At 48.0% G+C, this 17,775-nt stretch overlaps 1 protein-coding gene across 4 annotated transcripts in view; it reads left to right on the top strand.

Annotated features, from left to right (window-relative positions):
* The window catches only part of PALS2 (protein associated with LIN7 2, MAGUK p55 family member), a 1,716,257-nt gene that overhangs the window by 1,538,438 nt on the left and 160,044 nt on the right, over positions 1-17,775 (top strand). For all 4 annotated transcript variants that reach the window (XM_069648194.1, XM_069648191.1, XM_069648193.1 and 1 more), the window contains one exon: positions 1,958-2,086. In XM_069648194.1, coding sequence (XP_069504295.1) covers positions 1,958-2,086 — 129 coding nt within the window. The remainder of the gene's footprint in view (positions 1-1,957; positions 2,087-17,775) is intronic.

Raw genomic sequence — 17,775 nt, forward strand, 5'->3', positions numbered from 1 at the left:
TTGTCGAACATCCGTTCCTAACTTTCCACAAGAATAATTTCCTTCCCAAAGTGGTTTCCGAATTCCATTCAGTCCATATCTTTGCAAGTTTTCTTCCCGAACCTAGTCTCCGATGCCGAGAGGGTTTTACACAACCTAGATGTCAGACGTGCTCTGAAGTTTTACCTCGACAGAACGAGAGAACTTAGAAGTTCTTCACAACTCTTAGTTACGTTTGCTGACCCAAAAGGGAAACCTGCCTTGAAAGCGTCCATCTCTCATTGCATAGCTTCTTGTTTTTCCAATGCCTACAAAACTCAAGTCCTTCAGCCTCCAAAGGGCATTCATGCACATCTGGTCCGTGGGAAAGCAGATGCTGTTGCCTTCCAAATATATGTCCCTCGGGAGTCCATAGCCAAGGCTGCTACGTGGGCTGATGCCCAATTTGGCTAGGCAGTTCTTCAGAAATTGTTACAATAAGGGACATTTCCATCCAGCCATGTTTCCTTTATTCAGTGCTTGGGAATCTCCCACAAGTATGGAGGAAAGTGGGTGGGAGTAGGAGTATGACAAAGTTACTCACTGTAGTGACTACCTTACTCCCTAGTCCATAGTCCCCTGTCCTCTAATAAGTATCCTCTATTGTTGCTAAATGGTACTGGACCTGTTGATAGAAAAGGACTGAAGGGCGATGTATGGGGCGGAGCTCAGGAAGGCGGGGCTGCGGTCACGTGCAGTGGCCCTGCGTAAAAATAAAAGGACCATTTTTTCCTACTTTAAAAGTGCTCCAGTCCCGTCCAGATGGATGGAATGTCCCACAAGTATGGAGGAAAGGCGACTATGGACTAGGAGTAAGGTAGTCCCTATGGTGCGTAACTGTCATTTCTCGACATTCTACCTTCAGTCATCATGGAAAGTAGGACAAGCAAACTGGATACAAAATCCCTTCCTGCTCCCCAACACACACATACCCAATCACTTTCTCAGCCATTCAGGTATGAATTTACTTCTATTGTCCTCAGTCTTAACGCATTTAATCAGCACAGATTACATACCAAAAGAAAGAAAAACATTGTCATGACAAAGAAATAAAGGAAAAGTAAGTCCTCTGTTCTACAACAATGCTGAGCCAGAGCCATGTCTAGTTTGCTCTGAGGAGGGTATGTTAGTGTTTACCTTTTAAATGTAATTCACTGAAAAATATTTCAAATGTGTTTTTACCATCTGTAATCAAGACTTGGAAATGGACTGAAAACTTTAGATGAGTGGACATTGGTTTTGAAGTGCAAAACAGATGACCTGTACATCCCCACAAGCATGAGGAATAAAACGAGCTACAGAGAAATGGTAGTACCCCAGAAATGCTTATGTCGAATTTCTTTGGATACGAGTACCAGCATAAAGGCACTGTAAATACTATCCTCAAGATGCTTATTGTCAATGAGCATGAGTGATGTCCTGCCCAGTGCATTGCGGTGGCAGAGCTCCAATTGCATTTGGATCCAAATCTGGTGAATTACTGTATTTGTTTTCCGCTTCAACTGGTAAATTCCATCAACTTAACTTCTTTTCTTGCTGAATATTTCTAATGTATTCCTTCCTCCTACGGAATGCTCATCTATGATAATCCTATCTACACCTCAGCTGTTAAGAGGATAATCATCGATCAGGAATCCGTGGGAGGAAAATCCACCAGAAAGAACATTATCAAGAGGTAAGTAATTTGCAAAGTCTTGCTAATATTGAAAGTGGACCTAGCAGGATCTTGCTAATGTGAAACATGGAATACTATAGGAAAAAGTGGTTACATAAATGATTTTCCTTACTTAATGTGCTTTCTAAGAATTCGATATGGTATCAAAAATGCACATTATAAAAAACATGAATGTATATTTAGCACATTTAAAATCTATTTTGTTGTGTAATTCAACCTGTCAAAGATGTTGAGGATTGTTCATATTTTCCTTTTTGTCTTAAGGCACTGAAAGTATTAAGGACATCGGAGTTTATGCCCTATGTTGTATTTATTGCCGCTCCAGAATTAGAAACACTACGTGCCATGCATAAAGCTGTTGTCGATGCTGGAATCACAACAAAACTTCTTACGGTGAGGACCTCTTTTATTAGTCTCGTTTTTAGTTTCATCTCCCTTTAGCTGGGATTAAAAATAGATACATAAATCCTTAAACTCCACCCCTCCCACAATTGTCTGCATTTTGTTCTTCGACTATTTAACAGTGCTACTTGTACATTGTGGCTATTTTGCTGTCATTTTGGCTTCTTTCTTATACAACACAATCATTTGGTGGTTTGATGTTGTACACATTTTTATCCCCATTTTTATTTTGTTTTTGCATATGATGAATGTAAACCAACAAAACATGGCTTCCAAGTAAGATTACTGCTAACGCATGTACCTTATCCATAAGCTTGTATGTATTGAATGTATAAAGCACAAACCTAGCTCTTACACAGCAGAGCTATATCACAGGCTATATATTGGGGGAGAGGGGGTGCGTGTTATAGATCTGGTGCAGGGGTAGCCAAGCTGGATTGGCTTCAGGGAGAGATCCAGATGGGGAGAAGAGACAAACTGCTGAGTGACCCATTCAGCAATTGGTGAGATGTTCTTAGAAGAGAGGGTAGGATGGTGCAGATCAATCTGATCTGCATTGCTAACCTTTTTCAGAGGCTGGATGCTTGGGGTGTCGGGGGCTGGTTCCGGTTTACATTTCTGGTTTTACCATGGTGGTATCATGGCTTCTGTTGCTTCATTGGCCTCCAGAAAGTTTCTTGTTTGGGTAGTGGTGGTTTGGATGTGACTTTTTGTGTAGGTGTTGCTGGCTGCCTTCAACATGAAGCGTGAAGCTCCTTGAGGATGGGCGTGATGTGGTTCAACTTTTAGTCCTATGATGAGGCATGCTGCATCATGCTGGGTGGCTTTTTAGAGAAGACAATGTGGCATCTGGAACCACCTACAAATAGGGCCTTGCCACTGCCCAGATATGACAACCAGGGCATGTACTGTTCTGAACCCTTTTTTTTTTTTTTTTTTTAAATAAATTTTTATTAGTTTTTCAAAACAAACAACAATACACACCAAACCGCAGTGCAATTAACAGTATCACATTTAACATTCAATCATTAATGCGCACTGCTCCCCTGATCCCCCCCTCTCCGCGAGCCTGTTCCCATGTCGTTTTCTGTATCTGTCGCACATGATTGGGCATCGTTATCATCCAATTCCTCCAAATCCACCCCTGTCCCAAATATGCAGGATATCAGTGTCTTCCATGCCATCAGGGAGCCCAATTCTTCCTCCCAAGCCATACAACTCGCCTCCTGCCACACCGCTGTTTCCGCCGCCGCCCATTTCTGCAGGTCACTCCACCACACCTCCACCCGTGGCTTGTGACATTTTTTCCAGCCCATGGCTATTCTTCGTTTGGCTAGCACATACGCTAAGTCTTTTAGTTTGCCCACATGCTTCTGCTTCCGAGGTCTGGGAGACCCACCCAACAAACATGCCCAGGCGGTGTCTACAGCAAGCGTGACCCCTCTCTCTCCCAACTTGCGCGCCACCTCCCCCCAGAACCCCTCAATCACTGGGCACGCCCAGAACATATGCGTCATGTCCGCATTCTCTTCGTTACACTTAGGGCACGCCTGTCTTCCGGCGTTCCGAAATTTGGATATCCTCAGCGGGGTCATATACGCCCTGTGCGTGACCTATAACTGTATTTGCTGTAATCTAGCATTCCTAGACACCCTCTTGTGATATCCTAGAGCCCGCTCCCACATCCCATCTTCCATCTGGGTCCCCACCTCACTCTCCCACTCCGATCGTAAATATGTCATTTCCTTTCCAACCTTCGACATCACCATCTCATATAGCCTAGAGATCTCATGTCCCCCCTCCGCTGTATCATATATCACTCCCATAATAACATCCGGTTCATTTGCCAGGGTAGTCTCGGGCCATAGTTCCCGAATTCTCCTCCCCAATCTGTGATATGTGACATATTGGCCCCCATGTAATCCCGCCTCCTCGCTAAGTTCTACAAACCCCTTGATGGCGCCCTCCTGCCACATGTCACCCAATGTCACCAGCCCCACAGGTTCCCAGTAGGTCCTGATAATCCCTCTCAGTTGCCATCTTCGCCTGCCAAGGCAACTAGCGGCACCTGCGGAGAGCACGGGAGTGGGTCTCCCATCATTTTGCAGGCTCGTCTCCACATCTTCCACCCCAGCCTCACCATCCCCGGGTACTTCTTTGTGACAGCCTCGGGCAACCAGATGACTTCGTTTAGATGAAACGGGGCACATTCTTGCTCAAACAATCTAAATTCTGGAGTTACTTCATCGGAGAGCCATTTGGTCACGAACTGTAATTGGCTCGCAATGTAATAGGCCTCAAAGTTTGGGAGTCTGACTCCCCCTTTTTCATGAAAGTTCTGCAACTTCCAAAGCGCTACTCTGTTTCGAGTACCATGCCACAAGAACTCTCTGCAAACCCCATTTATTTTAGCAAAAAAACTCTTAGGGATCATGTATGGGATGTTGCTAAAGTAATGTAGCAGCCTAGGCAGAACCACCATTTTAATCATCGCTCCACGCCCCATCATCGCCAAAGGTAACTTCTTCCAAAAACTCATGCATGCCCGTATTTTCTCAACAGCCATCTCAGTATTACACCTATGTTCTTCTTCCACCGTGTGGCAGACATCTATCCCCAGGTAACGAAATGTATGAACTGACCAGGGCACCTGCAACACTGGCAACCTGTCTATGGGAACCTCCCTATAGCTGCCCAGCGGAAAGATGCTCGATTTCTGGGGGTTGACCGCTATGCCTGACAACCTCGCGTACCTCTCCATAACGTCCAGGACATACTGTAAATTCTCCTCCGGATGACTCGGGTACAATAACAAGTCGTCCGCATACAGGGATATCAGGTGCCTTTCCCCCCCAACCTCAATACCCACCATATCATACTGCTGCCTTAGATACAGTGCCAGAGGTTCCAGAGCCAGAATGTATAGCATCGGGGACCAGGGGCACCCTTGTCTAGTGCCTCTGCTAAGTTGCCACCTCTCTGATATGATTGTACCCGTCCGCACTCTAGCCAATGGAGCACTGTACAGCAACTCCGCCCATCTAATGTATCCCGGTCCCAGTCCGTACTCTCCTAAGGCCGCCAGCAGCCATTCCCATCTAACCGAATCGAAGGCTTTCACAGCGTCCAATGACACAATCGCCATCTCCCCCTCATCATTACATCCCAATTCGATCACTCGATGGAGTCGCCTGTGGTTTTGGGTGATATTTCTATCCGGTACATACCCCGTTTGGTCCGGGTGGATCAACTTGCCTATCACTCTCCGCAGTCTATTTGCCAGGACAGCCGTTAGTATCTTGCTGTCCTGATTCAACATAGACAATGGCCTATACGATCCGCAACTATGTCCGGGCTTGTTGGGCTTAGGGAGTGGTGTAATGACCGCCTCTCTGAGCGACTCCGGCAGCTTCCCCGTCTCAAACGCCTCATTAAACATGTCAAGCATCGGGGGGAGCACTTCCGCCCCAAATGCTTTATAAAATTCACTAGGCAGACCGTCCGTTCCCGGGGTGTTGCTAGTGGGTAGCTGCCGGACGACCGCCTCCAACTCTTCCAACGTTATTGGGGCATCTAGTTCCTCTCTCTCTTCCATGCTTATCTTGGGCAACCCAATATCTTGCAAGGTCTCTAACATTTCCTCCCGGCCACCACCCCCTAGATCCCTGTATAATTCCCTGTAATAGTTCGCAAATTCCTTGTTTATGCCCTCTTGGGTATCTATCAACTCCCCATCCTCTCTAGTTATCGTCCTAATCGGGGGTCTCGGGGTTTCCCTTTTATATAGCCATGCCAGAAGACGGCCCGTTTTATCTCCTCCCGCGTGTCGTCTCTCAATATACTTTTTGTAATTTAAATTACAGAGCCTTCCCCAAAGTTCCGTACACTGCTGCTGCAGTTTAAGCACCAGCTTATCATCTATGTGCTCGCTCTTCAATGTCTGTTCCAGCTCGCCTTCCGCTCTCAGTAGATCAGCCAGGACCCCATTCTGCAAGCCTTTTGATTTGGCAATTGCCACCCCTCGTGCCACCACCTTAAAGGCCTCCCATAGAGTCCCCGCCGAGTCAACGCTGCCTGTGTTTGTCTCATAATAGCTAACAATTTCTTCCCGCACATCCTCCCTAAAAACCGGGTCCTTAAGCGCCTCAGCGCGCAGACGCCACGTCGGGATCCGTGCCCTGGGGTGGCCATATTGCCACTCTACCACCATAGGCGAATGGTCTGATAGGACCCTCGCTTTGTATTCCACACTAGAAACATCTACCAATACGTCCGATGTGGCAAAGATATAGTCGAGTCTAGTGTGCAACTGCTGTGGGGCCGAGTAGTGTGAGTACTGCCTCTCGTCGGGGTGCTTGGTCCTCCACACATCCTCGAGCTCAAAGTCACGTAGCAACGCCTGTAATGCCCAGGCTGCCGGGGCAGGCCTCACCACCTTATCGTCGGATCTGTCCATCCCCGGATCCAACACACAGTTAAAATCCCCTCCCCATATCACCGCACTCCCAACACACCAGCTCAAGTTGGTACACATGGTCCGGAAATACTCTGCCGTGCCCTGGTTAGGGGCATATGTATTCACTATACACACCTCTCTGTTCTCAACCACCCCTCTCACCATAACCAGACGCCCCTCAGTGTCCCGCATTTCCGCCTCAGCTGGAACGGGACGTGTGGCGCCACCCAGACCAGCACACCCCTGGCATAGGCCGAGTACGTGGATCCCACCACCGTTCCCCTCCACTTTCCCCTCACCAGCTCTAGTTTATCCCGGGTCAGATGCGTTTCTTGCAATAATGCGATGTCTACCTTCTGTCTTCTCAAGTATAGCATGACTTTGTTTCGTTTCAGATAACTGTTGAGCCCCCTGACGTTCCATGTCAGTAATTTAAGCTCCCCCATAGTTCATTACTATCCTGCTCTCTCTCCCTTACCCACTCCCACCCCTCCGTGCTGTCCAGATATCTCGTCAAAAATACTCCCATATGGCTCGCGACCAAACTCAAACTTCCCAACACTATATACACCCCAACAATCCCCACTCCCTCCTCTCCTCCCTCCCGTCCCTCCCCCCCCCAACTCCCTCCCCAACTGTTGCCCAGCTCCATCCCTGGATCTCAGGCCCCCCCACATCTAGTTCTGGCTGATAAGCACAGAGCCCAGTAGGGTAAAGTCGCCCTAACGGCCACTTAACTAAAAACACTAAACGGGGGTGTATAGACTAGCCCTGAAAGGCTCCTTCATAAGACAACAATTGCAGTGCAAACAGTGCATTAACCATCCAGTTCTGGGCCCGACTTTCTTGGGCCGTGACAATAACTATAATCAAGTCCCATAGTCTCTAGCTGCACACTCTCCCATCATTGATCACTTATCTCTTTCTCCGCCTTCTTCCGCTCGGACATCCGGCTCCTGGGGGCTGCCCTGCATGTCCAGCCACCCCATGGCTTCCTCAGGCGTCTCGAAAAACAAGGATCTGTTGTTGTGAAACACCTTCAATTTGGCCGGATAAAGGAGCATGTATTTCTTCCCCACCACTCTGTCTCCTTTTGACCACCCCGAAGTTCATCCGACTCCTCTGCACCATCATGGTGTAGTCCGGGTAGGCCGTTATAGTTGCCTCCCCCCTCTTGATGGTTCCTCCTTTACGAAAATGCTCCAAAATCCTCTCCCAGTCTCGATAATTAAGGATCTTGGCTATCATTGGCCTGGGCGGACTGCCCGGTGGAGGCCTCCTAGCCAATGCCCTATGCGCTCGCTCCACTGCAAATCCCTGCGACAGCACACCTCCAGTGATCTCTTGGAGCAACATATTCTCGATGAACTCCGTGGGGTTACGGCCCTCCGTTCCTTCCGGGATGCCCACAATACGGATGTTGTTTCTCCGGGCGCGCCCTTCTGCCTCTTCAGCTCTATTCTCCAAGTTGCGCACTCTTTGCGTCAAGACATGCAGGTCGGCCTTGTGTGAGGCGCAATCCGCCGTGTTCGCGCTCCCCTCTTTCTCCAGGCTCTCCGTACGCTCCGACAGGGTCCTCACGTCCTGTCGGAGTAGGTTCAACTCTTCCCGAACTTCTCCCACTTTGAGGTCGAGCACTGTTTTCAGGTCCGCCACCACTGTTTCTAGCTTGGCCTCCCAAGCGGCTTTCAAGTCCGCTTTCAGTTCAGCGATCGCAGCTAAAACATCCTGGTTTGGACTAGCGGCGGCCATGCCGCCTGCGGGTGTCTTGTCCTTGCTCCGAGCACTTTCTGAGCCCGTCGGTGTCCTGGTGTACTCATCCAGTGTGGGCTGCTTCACTCTCTGTCTGAGAGGCTTGCTCGACATCTCACAGCCACTGGGTCCGCCTACTCCCACTTTACCACAACCAAGGGAGAGAGGGGCCTATTTTCTGCCCACAATGGAGCGTGTTCTTCCTCACGCCTCAATTGTCCCTCTGTAGAAGCCTCTTCCACCGCTCGTCCAGGCCCCCCACCACTGGACTCCTGGGCTCCCGCCGCAATTCGCTGGGTGAGTCGCCAATTCGGATCACCTCCAAGTCTCCCGCAACACCGTGGTGTTTGTACCTCTGGTAATGCTCCCGGTTTGTCTAGGGTTGTGCAGGCACCCCTTAGTGTGCCCCTTGATTGCGCTCCAAAGTGTTCCACAGTGGTCTTCGTCCGCAGCTTTACAGGACTTGTCCTGGGGCACAATCTCTATAGTGTTGCGCAGCACCCAATCACACACTCAAATTATGCAGGTGCCCCCAAAGTCTCTTATTCCACTGTTATACCCCCTTCAGTGGTGCTGACCTGTGTTGCATTCGCACCATGGGTGCATATTCCACTGTCTACCTCAAGCCAAGGTCCCATCCGAGTGGGATCCAACCCTGACTGGGGTCGTAGCAAGGGCTCTCGTCCACCATCTCACAGTGTGCCTCTCGACGTAGTAGTTTGTGTCATCAAGCGGCTCCTTTGCCTTTATGCTTGAAGGATCTTCCTTCCCCCGCTGCGCGCAGCCTTCCCAGCTCCTCACACCCGCAAGTGGCAAGCGACCGTGTTACAATGTTGCACCCTGCCCCCAACGCTTCCCGCTACCGTGTGTCTGCTCTCAGCTGCTCCACGAGAGCTGCGCAGCTGTTATTCCGGTTTCACGCCGAGTGCCTCATTCCTATTCATTTCCAGCCGGGGCCATCCGCAGCTCTTGTCGGCATCTAGGCTGCGGGGTCCAGCATCAGGTAGCTCCGCTCGCACCCAGTGCAGCAAGGGCGTGGAAGCCTCAGTGTTCCGATTCAGCTGCAAGAATCTTCCCAAGCATGCCGTCTATTTTTGCCACGGCTGGAGTCGCGTATTTCGGTCTTTCGTCTGCGCTCCTCTGCAGTGTTGCCTGGAGGTCGGGCCGTCCCTTTGTTCCTAGTCATCCGCCATTTTGGATCGTACCTTCACAAATCGCTGCGTCCTCCGTTTCGTTACAGGGTGAGGAACCCTTACGTTCTGCCAGTTCCAAACTCTGTGATCACTCTCCGCATATTCATATGCAATCACAAGCATTTTCTGTTGCCACGGGAACCTCCGAGTGCACTAATATTACGGATTTTGCAGGATCTATCGGAGCTCCTCCATGAGCACGTCTGTTCACATGGCCCTGTAGCCACGCCCCCCGTTCTGAACCCTTGTTTTGGATTATGGGCTTGACTTCTATAGGATTGTGAGATGATGTTATTTGGGTCTTCTTGGGTATGATTTTTCCCTGGGCGAGTTCTGATCTGAATCCGTACAAATTAATTTCCAACAGCAAATTCTCTACTTGGGCATGAGTTTCAGGTATGCTCTTGAAACCTGGGCTTGGACAAGATACAGACAGTGCTTAAGACAAACAATGACATTGATGCAATGGATATTTAATTAAAAATGGGCCCCATCTGTGTTGTTTCTTTGTCTGTTTGCAAGGAGTTGCCCCAGGTGTTCCTTGGAGAGTTTGGAATATGACTGTTGACTGGCTGAAGACTTGTGGAACTCTGCAGGTTACTGGGTCATGCCAGTTAGGATCAGCTCGGACCAGGTGATGTCTGTGTGCGTGTTAGGAGGGTGAACTGCTGCAGGACTGTTCTGTGGTAAGGATGTTATGGTCCATGATATCGGAAGCGGTAGGTGGGTGAAATTGTCTGCGTTCTCCTTTGCCCAGGGGGCAAGTCGATAACTGGAATGGTGATGGGTCACTGCTGCCTCATGGTTAGAATCTGGATTAATAGTCCTGTAGAGGTTTGTGCTTTTTTAGGCTTTCAAAATAACCAAGGCGAGGAACAAAACTGAGAATTAGAAGTAATAGGGCTGAGAGTTTCCTTCCAAGGGTCATGGGGGGTGCGAACAAGTCTGTGTTTACCAATTTACTTGTTGTGGTCTTTCCAAGGTCACGTACCCCAGAACTATCCAGAACCATATTACATGTCAATCCTGGCAGGGCAACCAGTCTCCTCCCCTCGCCCCCGGTCCTATAGACTAATCCCAGGTCTCATCTGCTGGATGATCGCTGTGGTCATCCAGTAAGGCAGATAGAGGAGCATAGTTCTCTCTCCTGTTATCTTTCCCCCTCTCCATCTCTCTCCATGTCTTTTGTCCTCTCTCCCTATCCCACTCAGCCTCTGCCGCCCCTCTTACCTTCTTCACACCTCTAGCCTGGGAAACACCTGCACTCCCACTTAATAATGTTGGGGTAACTCCTGCTCCACAACTTCCAAATCGCAGGGTGATCTAGGCACCCTCATTTCTAAAACTATGTGATCCCTGCACCACTCTGTCTTTAAATCTCCTCCCCACACTCCAGTCTTACCTTGAATGGTGCCGGATCTCTCTCTAGCTCTTTCTCCAGGAGTACCCGTTTCCCGTGTTTATCTCGCTCTACAGTTGCTTCCCTGCCAGGCTGAGCTGCTGGGTTTATATTCGGAGTCGTCTCCTTCCCTTTGGTGGAACTATGGATAATGGTGTGCACCTGTGTTGTTCTGTGCTGAGCTGTATCTGATTGGCTAACGTGACCAACCTCATGTGGGCAGAGATGGGGCCAAAATGGCCAGATTAAAGTAACATCAAGACCAGCTGTCATTTTGGATTTTACTTTCCCTTCTGTGACGCTGTCATGGCTTGGCGAGATATGCGTTTCAGACACACATTGTGGTCCCGCTGCACCGTCTTTGAAAGGCGTAGGTGACGGTCTAGTTCTCTCAGCTGGCGTCTGCCTCTGCATGTGGGATGATGTCAGTGTCTTGCTTCCTGGATATCTCTGGTTCGATTCAAAGGCTCCCTGTGTTGCACCTTTTCGGTAAGCTGCACCGGCGCTAGTTGGTGTTCTGTCTTCCATTGTTCCTTCTCCTATCCTGCTTTGTCTCTTGCGGTCCTCTGCTTCATGTGTTTTCCTTGTTCCTTCCATACTGTGTTGTGCCTTGTTCTACGAAATCTGTTCTCTGCATTTTGTTTCCTTGCTCTCACTGTTCTTTTCCCTTCCTGCCTTGAATCAGTTTCCAGCTTATATCTTCATTGGACTTCAGCCACCTTCCACTAAACATCTTTGACATTCAGGGGGTAGGGGATTCTACCCCAGAGGGTTTTCCCACCTCCATTTGGGATCAGCTTGGAGAGGAGGCCTTACTGGTCACCCCATGTTTTGTGTTGCGGTGTCGACTGGCCTCTTCCAGAGACCAACCCTTTCGAATGGATTGTCCTCCAACGTATTCCTCATCTTTGATATTCACGTCCAGCTTCGGCTGCATCAGAAACATTTCTCGGCAGAGGGCGCCGTGCGTCGATGGTGTCGAGTCGATGTCCCTGAAGGCCTCCGTCGAGGTTGACGTCATCGGATGTACAACTAGCACGTGCGGCGCCCGTTAGCCTCAGTTCCGTTTTACTGCGGAACATGTTGCTTCGGAGATTCGGCGCGCCCCCTTAACTTTTATCTGCTACGCAGTCACGTTCTTCGTAAGAAAATCATCGAATATGTCCTCATCATCGACCCAAACTACCCCTCGCTGGGGTTCACAAAGTGCAAGGAATGCAGTTTAAAGATGGCCTTCACAGACCCGCATAGATCTTGCCTGTGGTGCTTGGGAGAAGACCAAGGCACGGAGGCCTGCACGAAGTGTCAGGCGATGACAGTTAAAGCCCTGCAAGAGAGCAAGGGGAAATTACACGTAGGTCATAAAACTAAAAAAGCTGACCTATCCTCGACCATCGAGTCTGGAGTTCATTCTCCTCGACGCAAGAATCGAGAAAAAAGGTTGAGATCCCGAAGTGGCTTCCGCCACTCGTCTTCGATGAGGAGATCGAAGAAGTGGCACCACTGGTCGCCATCTTCATCATCAGACGAATCTCCTAGAAAATTTAGATGCTCCACAAAACATTCTTCATCTGCAGAGTGGGAGGCATTTCGACTGAAAAGGCTTGAAGTTTTTGAAAAGGCCAAGCCTCGGTCCGCGTCTTCCTCGGAAGCTGGCCGAGAGCATTCCCGTTCCGACACTCGCTCGTCCTCGAAGAAAGTCGTGTCGAGAACCTTTGAGGTCCCTGATGAAAAGGAGTCAGTCGAGAAGAGCGCTCGAAGTCTTCGACGCCGTCCAAGACGCCACATTCTCCTGTGACAATCTTCGAAGGTGGTCGTTCGCGCTTCAACACCATCAGCGTCATTTACATAAACGCCATTGTTGCCCTTGTCGACACCAAAACCATTGGTGCCGAAGATTTCTAAGACTTCAACTCAGCCTTCTGAACGCGGAGGTCACTCGAGAACCTTCTATCAAGATGGAGAGAGATCATCTCACGGTCCCCGTCAGAACACCTCAAGGCCTGCAATTGGCAGTAATCAAAGAAACCGGTAAGTCACATATTTTTCTTCACCACCTCAGCACTGAGCCTCCTTCCTTGGGTGCTTGTCTTTTTGTTAATTCCCCATCTGTAGAGTACTGAAACAGGTGTGGTCGAAAGGAAGGGCTACGATTCTGTTCTGGGCATTTGCTGTACATTTAGTGGCATGCATCCATGCCGATCTTCTCATGTCAGTTGCCACACACAGATAACTGCTTCATTGCCTCCACCTCCTCCACCAGTGAATGTTCCACCAACACAAGTGGTTCCTAACTTAATAAGACTCTGCCACTACCTACCCAGACACTTGAGCACACTCTTCAATGTGGCTTGAGGGTCAGGTACCCACAAGGGAAAATCTCTCCACAGAGAAAATGATGATGACAAAGAGGGAGATACGTAATATTCTGTAAAAGCCTTTCATGACGGACTGGCTCAATTCCTGGGAGTACCGATACTACACCTGGAACTGCAGGAAGTAGGAGTTTTGTCGCAGATTCTATCTTTAGGACAGACTAACGACTCTGGAATAACTTTGCGGAAGGATGTATTGGTGGTTGCAATAAAGTTGTGGCTTAAACCTCACTCTACTCTGGCCACAAATAAACGCCTTGACACCAGGTTCAGACAACTAGAGGGTGAATCAGTTCTGTTGGCTTCTCATTCCCACCTGCGTTAATCACTGGTAGCTACTGCAGCGTCTTCGTCTTGTCTGTCAAGAGGACAAACATCTAGAATCCTTTGGTAAAAAAGTGTACCTAAATTTGGGATTTCACCACAGACGGGCATATTCTGACACATTACTTGCTGTGACAAACCAAATACTATGCAGAGAGAGATTGGCGATTTTCTACCTTATCTTCCTATTGAACACCTAGCAGCCTTTAAAGTAGGCTTAATAGAAGCAAAGGTAATTGCTCAAGATATGCCATAAGCTTCTGTATCGCACATTAGGTCCTTCGTATCTGCATGAATACTATACATATGACTCATTGCATAAGCTGTAATGTAACGACCAATTGTATAAGCTGTAATTATAGAATTATGTCTCTAGTATTTATAATGTACCAACGACTGCTAACATTCCTGTACCTCTGTAACTAAGCTCCGACAAGTAACAGCGCCTCAATGCCCCTGGGCTGTCTGAACGCTATATAAATATAAATAAATTGATGTGGCCAGCAGAACCAAGTGTGTGGCAACATGCCACTAAATTTACAGCAGACGTCCAGAACAGAATCTTAGACCTTCCTTTCGAGACAACAGGATGGTTTAATTCCTCTACAGACGAGGAATTAACCAACAAATATCGCCCAACGGCTAAATCCTTGGTGATCTTGTGTAAACCTGCGCCAAAGCAGTTTTCAAGTGTGCAACCATGATCTGATCAAAAACAATTATCATTCGGGGGTTTTAAAGGATTTCCGGAGAGCCAGGCAACCTGATTGTTAGCCCAGTACGCACCAAGGGAAACAGTAGCGTACAGCAAATAAAGGGTTTTTCTCATCCCTCTTCTCCTCACAGGCCTCAGATCCAATAAAACAATGAAGCCAGCATTCGGGACAACAATACCCTGGTCGGGGGCAGACTAGACTGTCAATATGGGGCCACATCTATCGGAACCCGTTGTTCAGATCAGTCAATTCCATTGGTTTTTGGCTCCCACTTCCAACCCCCTCAACCCCTGCTGTCATCGCCTCCAATCCTTCAAATAAGTTTCCCAGCGCTTCTCGAGAAGTAATAAAGCTGGCTTAAGATCAGGCAGTGGAAGGGTCTGGGCTACTACTCAAGAATCTTCGCGAAACAAAAAGAGAACTGGGCAGGGCCTGCGAGTAGTCCAGGATCCATCATACCTCAACCTTTCCCTTCCCGTAGAAAAGTTCAATATGGTGACGCCAATACTCGTAGACGAGGCTCTCTGCAGTGGAGAGTGGGTGTGCTCCCTGGATCTGAAGGACACCTATCAGGATGTCCTCCATTTGGCAACCACAAAGGCAAATGTTACGCTTTACAGTGGTGGGTCAATATTTTCAGTACAAAGTGCTTCCATTTGTACTAAACTCGGCTCCACAAGTTTTCACAAAAATAATGAATGCCATTGCTATAATTTTGAGAATGGAGGGTCCCCACAAATACCTCTACCTAGAGGACTGGTGCTCCTTTTCGCCAAGCCCCCCATTCAGTGATCATTACCACATATTTTTCCATGGAAGGGTGGGGGGAGCCACCTTGGGTGAACTAACCATTCACAGGAAATGGAATCAGGCAGAAAAGTGTTTCCACATAAACGATCTGTAGCCACTTACTTGCTCAAGTGTTAAAATCACTCAGACTTTAACATTTCGTTCAGACTTTAACATTTATAACAAGAAAAGTGATCAATCGGCTCCACTGGCAGTGCCTCATACCATAGACACATCCACTTAGCCTATGCTTATGGATTCTTCAGCTTCCCAGTCTGGATTCTCAGGCATGGCTAAGGCAATAATGAATTATGTGCTAGAAAAGTTATTCAAATACTTTCTTCCGGTTCTAGTGCAAAAAGTAAAATAGAAGTTGTTAGTCTTTCAATGAGGTTCCTCCTGCACCTCTTAATGAGGTTCTGATTGACGCTTCTCCGGCAGAATCACTTTTAACTAGTGTGTCGTGGATGATACTACAGACATTGCGGAAGAGGAACAAGTACATTTGTCCTCAGTCTCTTAGGCTCTCGGTGGGAAGTACAGAACTGCCAAGAAGGGTCAGTTTGTGATGATGGGTAACTAACCAGCCCAATCAATTCTAGTTCCAACAGCATCGGGTTCAAAAGGTAATGGCCTTGCTCCTTCCTGCGTTGGGACAAGAATGCCAAATCTTGCGAGAACAATGGTGTATCAAAACCGGACTGCAATTGAGACAAACTAGTGCTGTCACAGCCCCCTAGCTAGTCTTCACTTCCATACCTGAAAACACATTGGATCCTTTAAGTGAATTTCTTGATTCAAATGTGATTGATGAATGTCTTCTGGATTTCAGAAGCTATCGAAAGCAGCTTAGCAGAAATTGCAAGTTAAAAAGTCCATGACACGCGAATGCAAAATCTCTATGCAACAAAGTATGTATGTATGCATGGTAATGCCTATATTTTGGCTACATACTTGCAATAGGATATTCCGGACAATGTCCTAGATTTACTCTTTGACACAAACCCTTCCACTCATGAAGAGTTGGAGAAGAGTAAGCCTAGTGTTACGGCTGCTAAATTCATTAGCTCTGTCTTGGTACAACTACCTGTTGAGGGGTGGTTTCAAGAAATGCAGCTGACGTTGCCGTCCTGACCCACGGAGAATACTCAGAGGCAAACTATTGACTCAGTAACGCCGTCCCAACACCCCAAAGGTAACGGGAAGCGCAGGAGACCCAGGGCTGGTAGCGAGAATGACGTATACTATACTCATACTTGGCTCAGTAAGAGGCAAAGTAGCCAGAAGACTGAGAACCATCACTGGGTCAATTATACTTGTTCCAGTGAGATGCCAAAGTAACTAGAAGAGAGGGTCATTTCAGGGCCCATCCTACTCATACCATTGAGAAGCAGAGTGATAAAAAGAGATAATATTTATTGAGGTCATCATACTTGAACCAGTGATAAGCTTGAGAACTCTGAAAAGAATAAGATTACTCCAAGTACACAAGATACTTGGGTATCGGATAAAGAGGGACTGTTAAGTTTATGTGATAGTCATAGTGAAAGAAACCCTAGAAAAAGGAACACCTTTAAAGAGAATTTTGAAAAAGAGATGAGAGGCCAAGAGAATTGGAGGGATCCCCTAAGGGAGTTAAATGAACTGATACAAGTGATAGCCGAGATGTACCTGAAGATTCTACATTGATGGAAACTTGCTGAGGAAGCAGCGCCAGGAGAAGAGGGTCACTTATTATTTTTTTTTTTTCAATCAAATTTTATTGGGTTTTTCCACACATCTATAATGACAGTATAGTGTACAATCAGATGCTTATTAATGTACAGTTACATTTAGACATTTACGTAATTACAGATCATCTATACCTAGATTATCTATACCCAGTCCCCAACTTGCCCTCCTTTTCTGCCCCCCAACTCCCTTCCCACCCTTGCCTATGGTATCAGCATCTAGATTATGCCCTTAATAGTTTTCAAGGATTGAGCTGTCGGTAGAGTCTATGGGGGTCTGTACTCTATCTCTGTTACAGGTGTGTATGGTGCGAACAGTGCTTGCCAGTGTGTTCGATAGTGTTCCCCGCTTGTCAGAGAGGCTTAGGTGTGCAGCGCGCCTCCAAACAGCTGTTTCTGTAAGTGCCCATTTTTTGAGGTCTCAACACCAATCTTCTATAGTGGGGCCTTTTCAGGGATTTATATGCCATTGCTATCCTGCGTTTAGCTATTCTAAACACTAAGGGCCTCATCACGAATTGGGCGGTATTCCCGGTGTAATATCCACTAAGTAATATTTGTGTTAACACTGCTATGTGTAGCGTAAACAACGCCAGATCAAGAGTTGGCGTGCACGCACACACGGCCTTGGCGTTACCGCAAATAGCATCCGGCAGAAAAAGTGGCTGCGAACCCGAAAATCCAGGGCGCGTTGCGCTACCGTCGAGCTTCCGCGCTATCAGCACCACGGGAAATGCGTCACTGCCGGAACAGGAAATAACCCGGTGGCCATTTTGGAAATCACAATCTGCCGAAATAATCGCAGCCCCTGTAAGCCATCCTGTCTTGGAAAGCCTGAAATGTCACAGGAGTGTACCAGGGGCAAGTCAGCCTTGTACAGGGTCAGAGAACACAAGTTCTCTGACCAAGAACTTTCTATACTTGTGGAGGTGGTCATGGGCCATCA

This window comes from Ambystoma mexicanum, chromosome 2q, assembly GCF_040938575.1.
Source record: "Ambystoma mexicanum isolate Mex_15411 chromosome 2q, UKY_AmexF1_1, whole genome shotgun sequence".
Classification (NCBI taxonomy): domain Eukaryota; kingdom Metazoa; phylum Chordata; class Amphibia; order Caudata; family Ambystomatidae; genus Ambystoma; species Ambystoma mexicanum.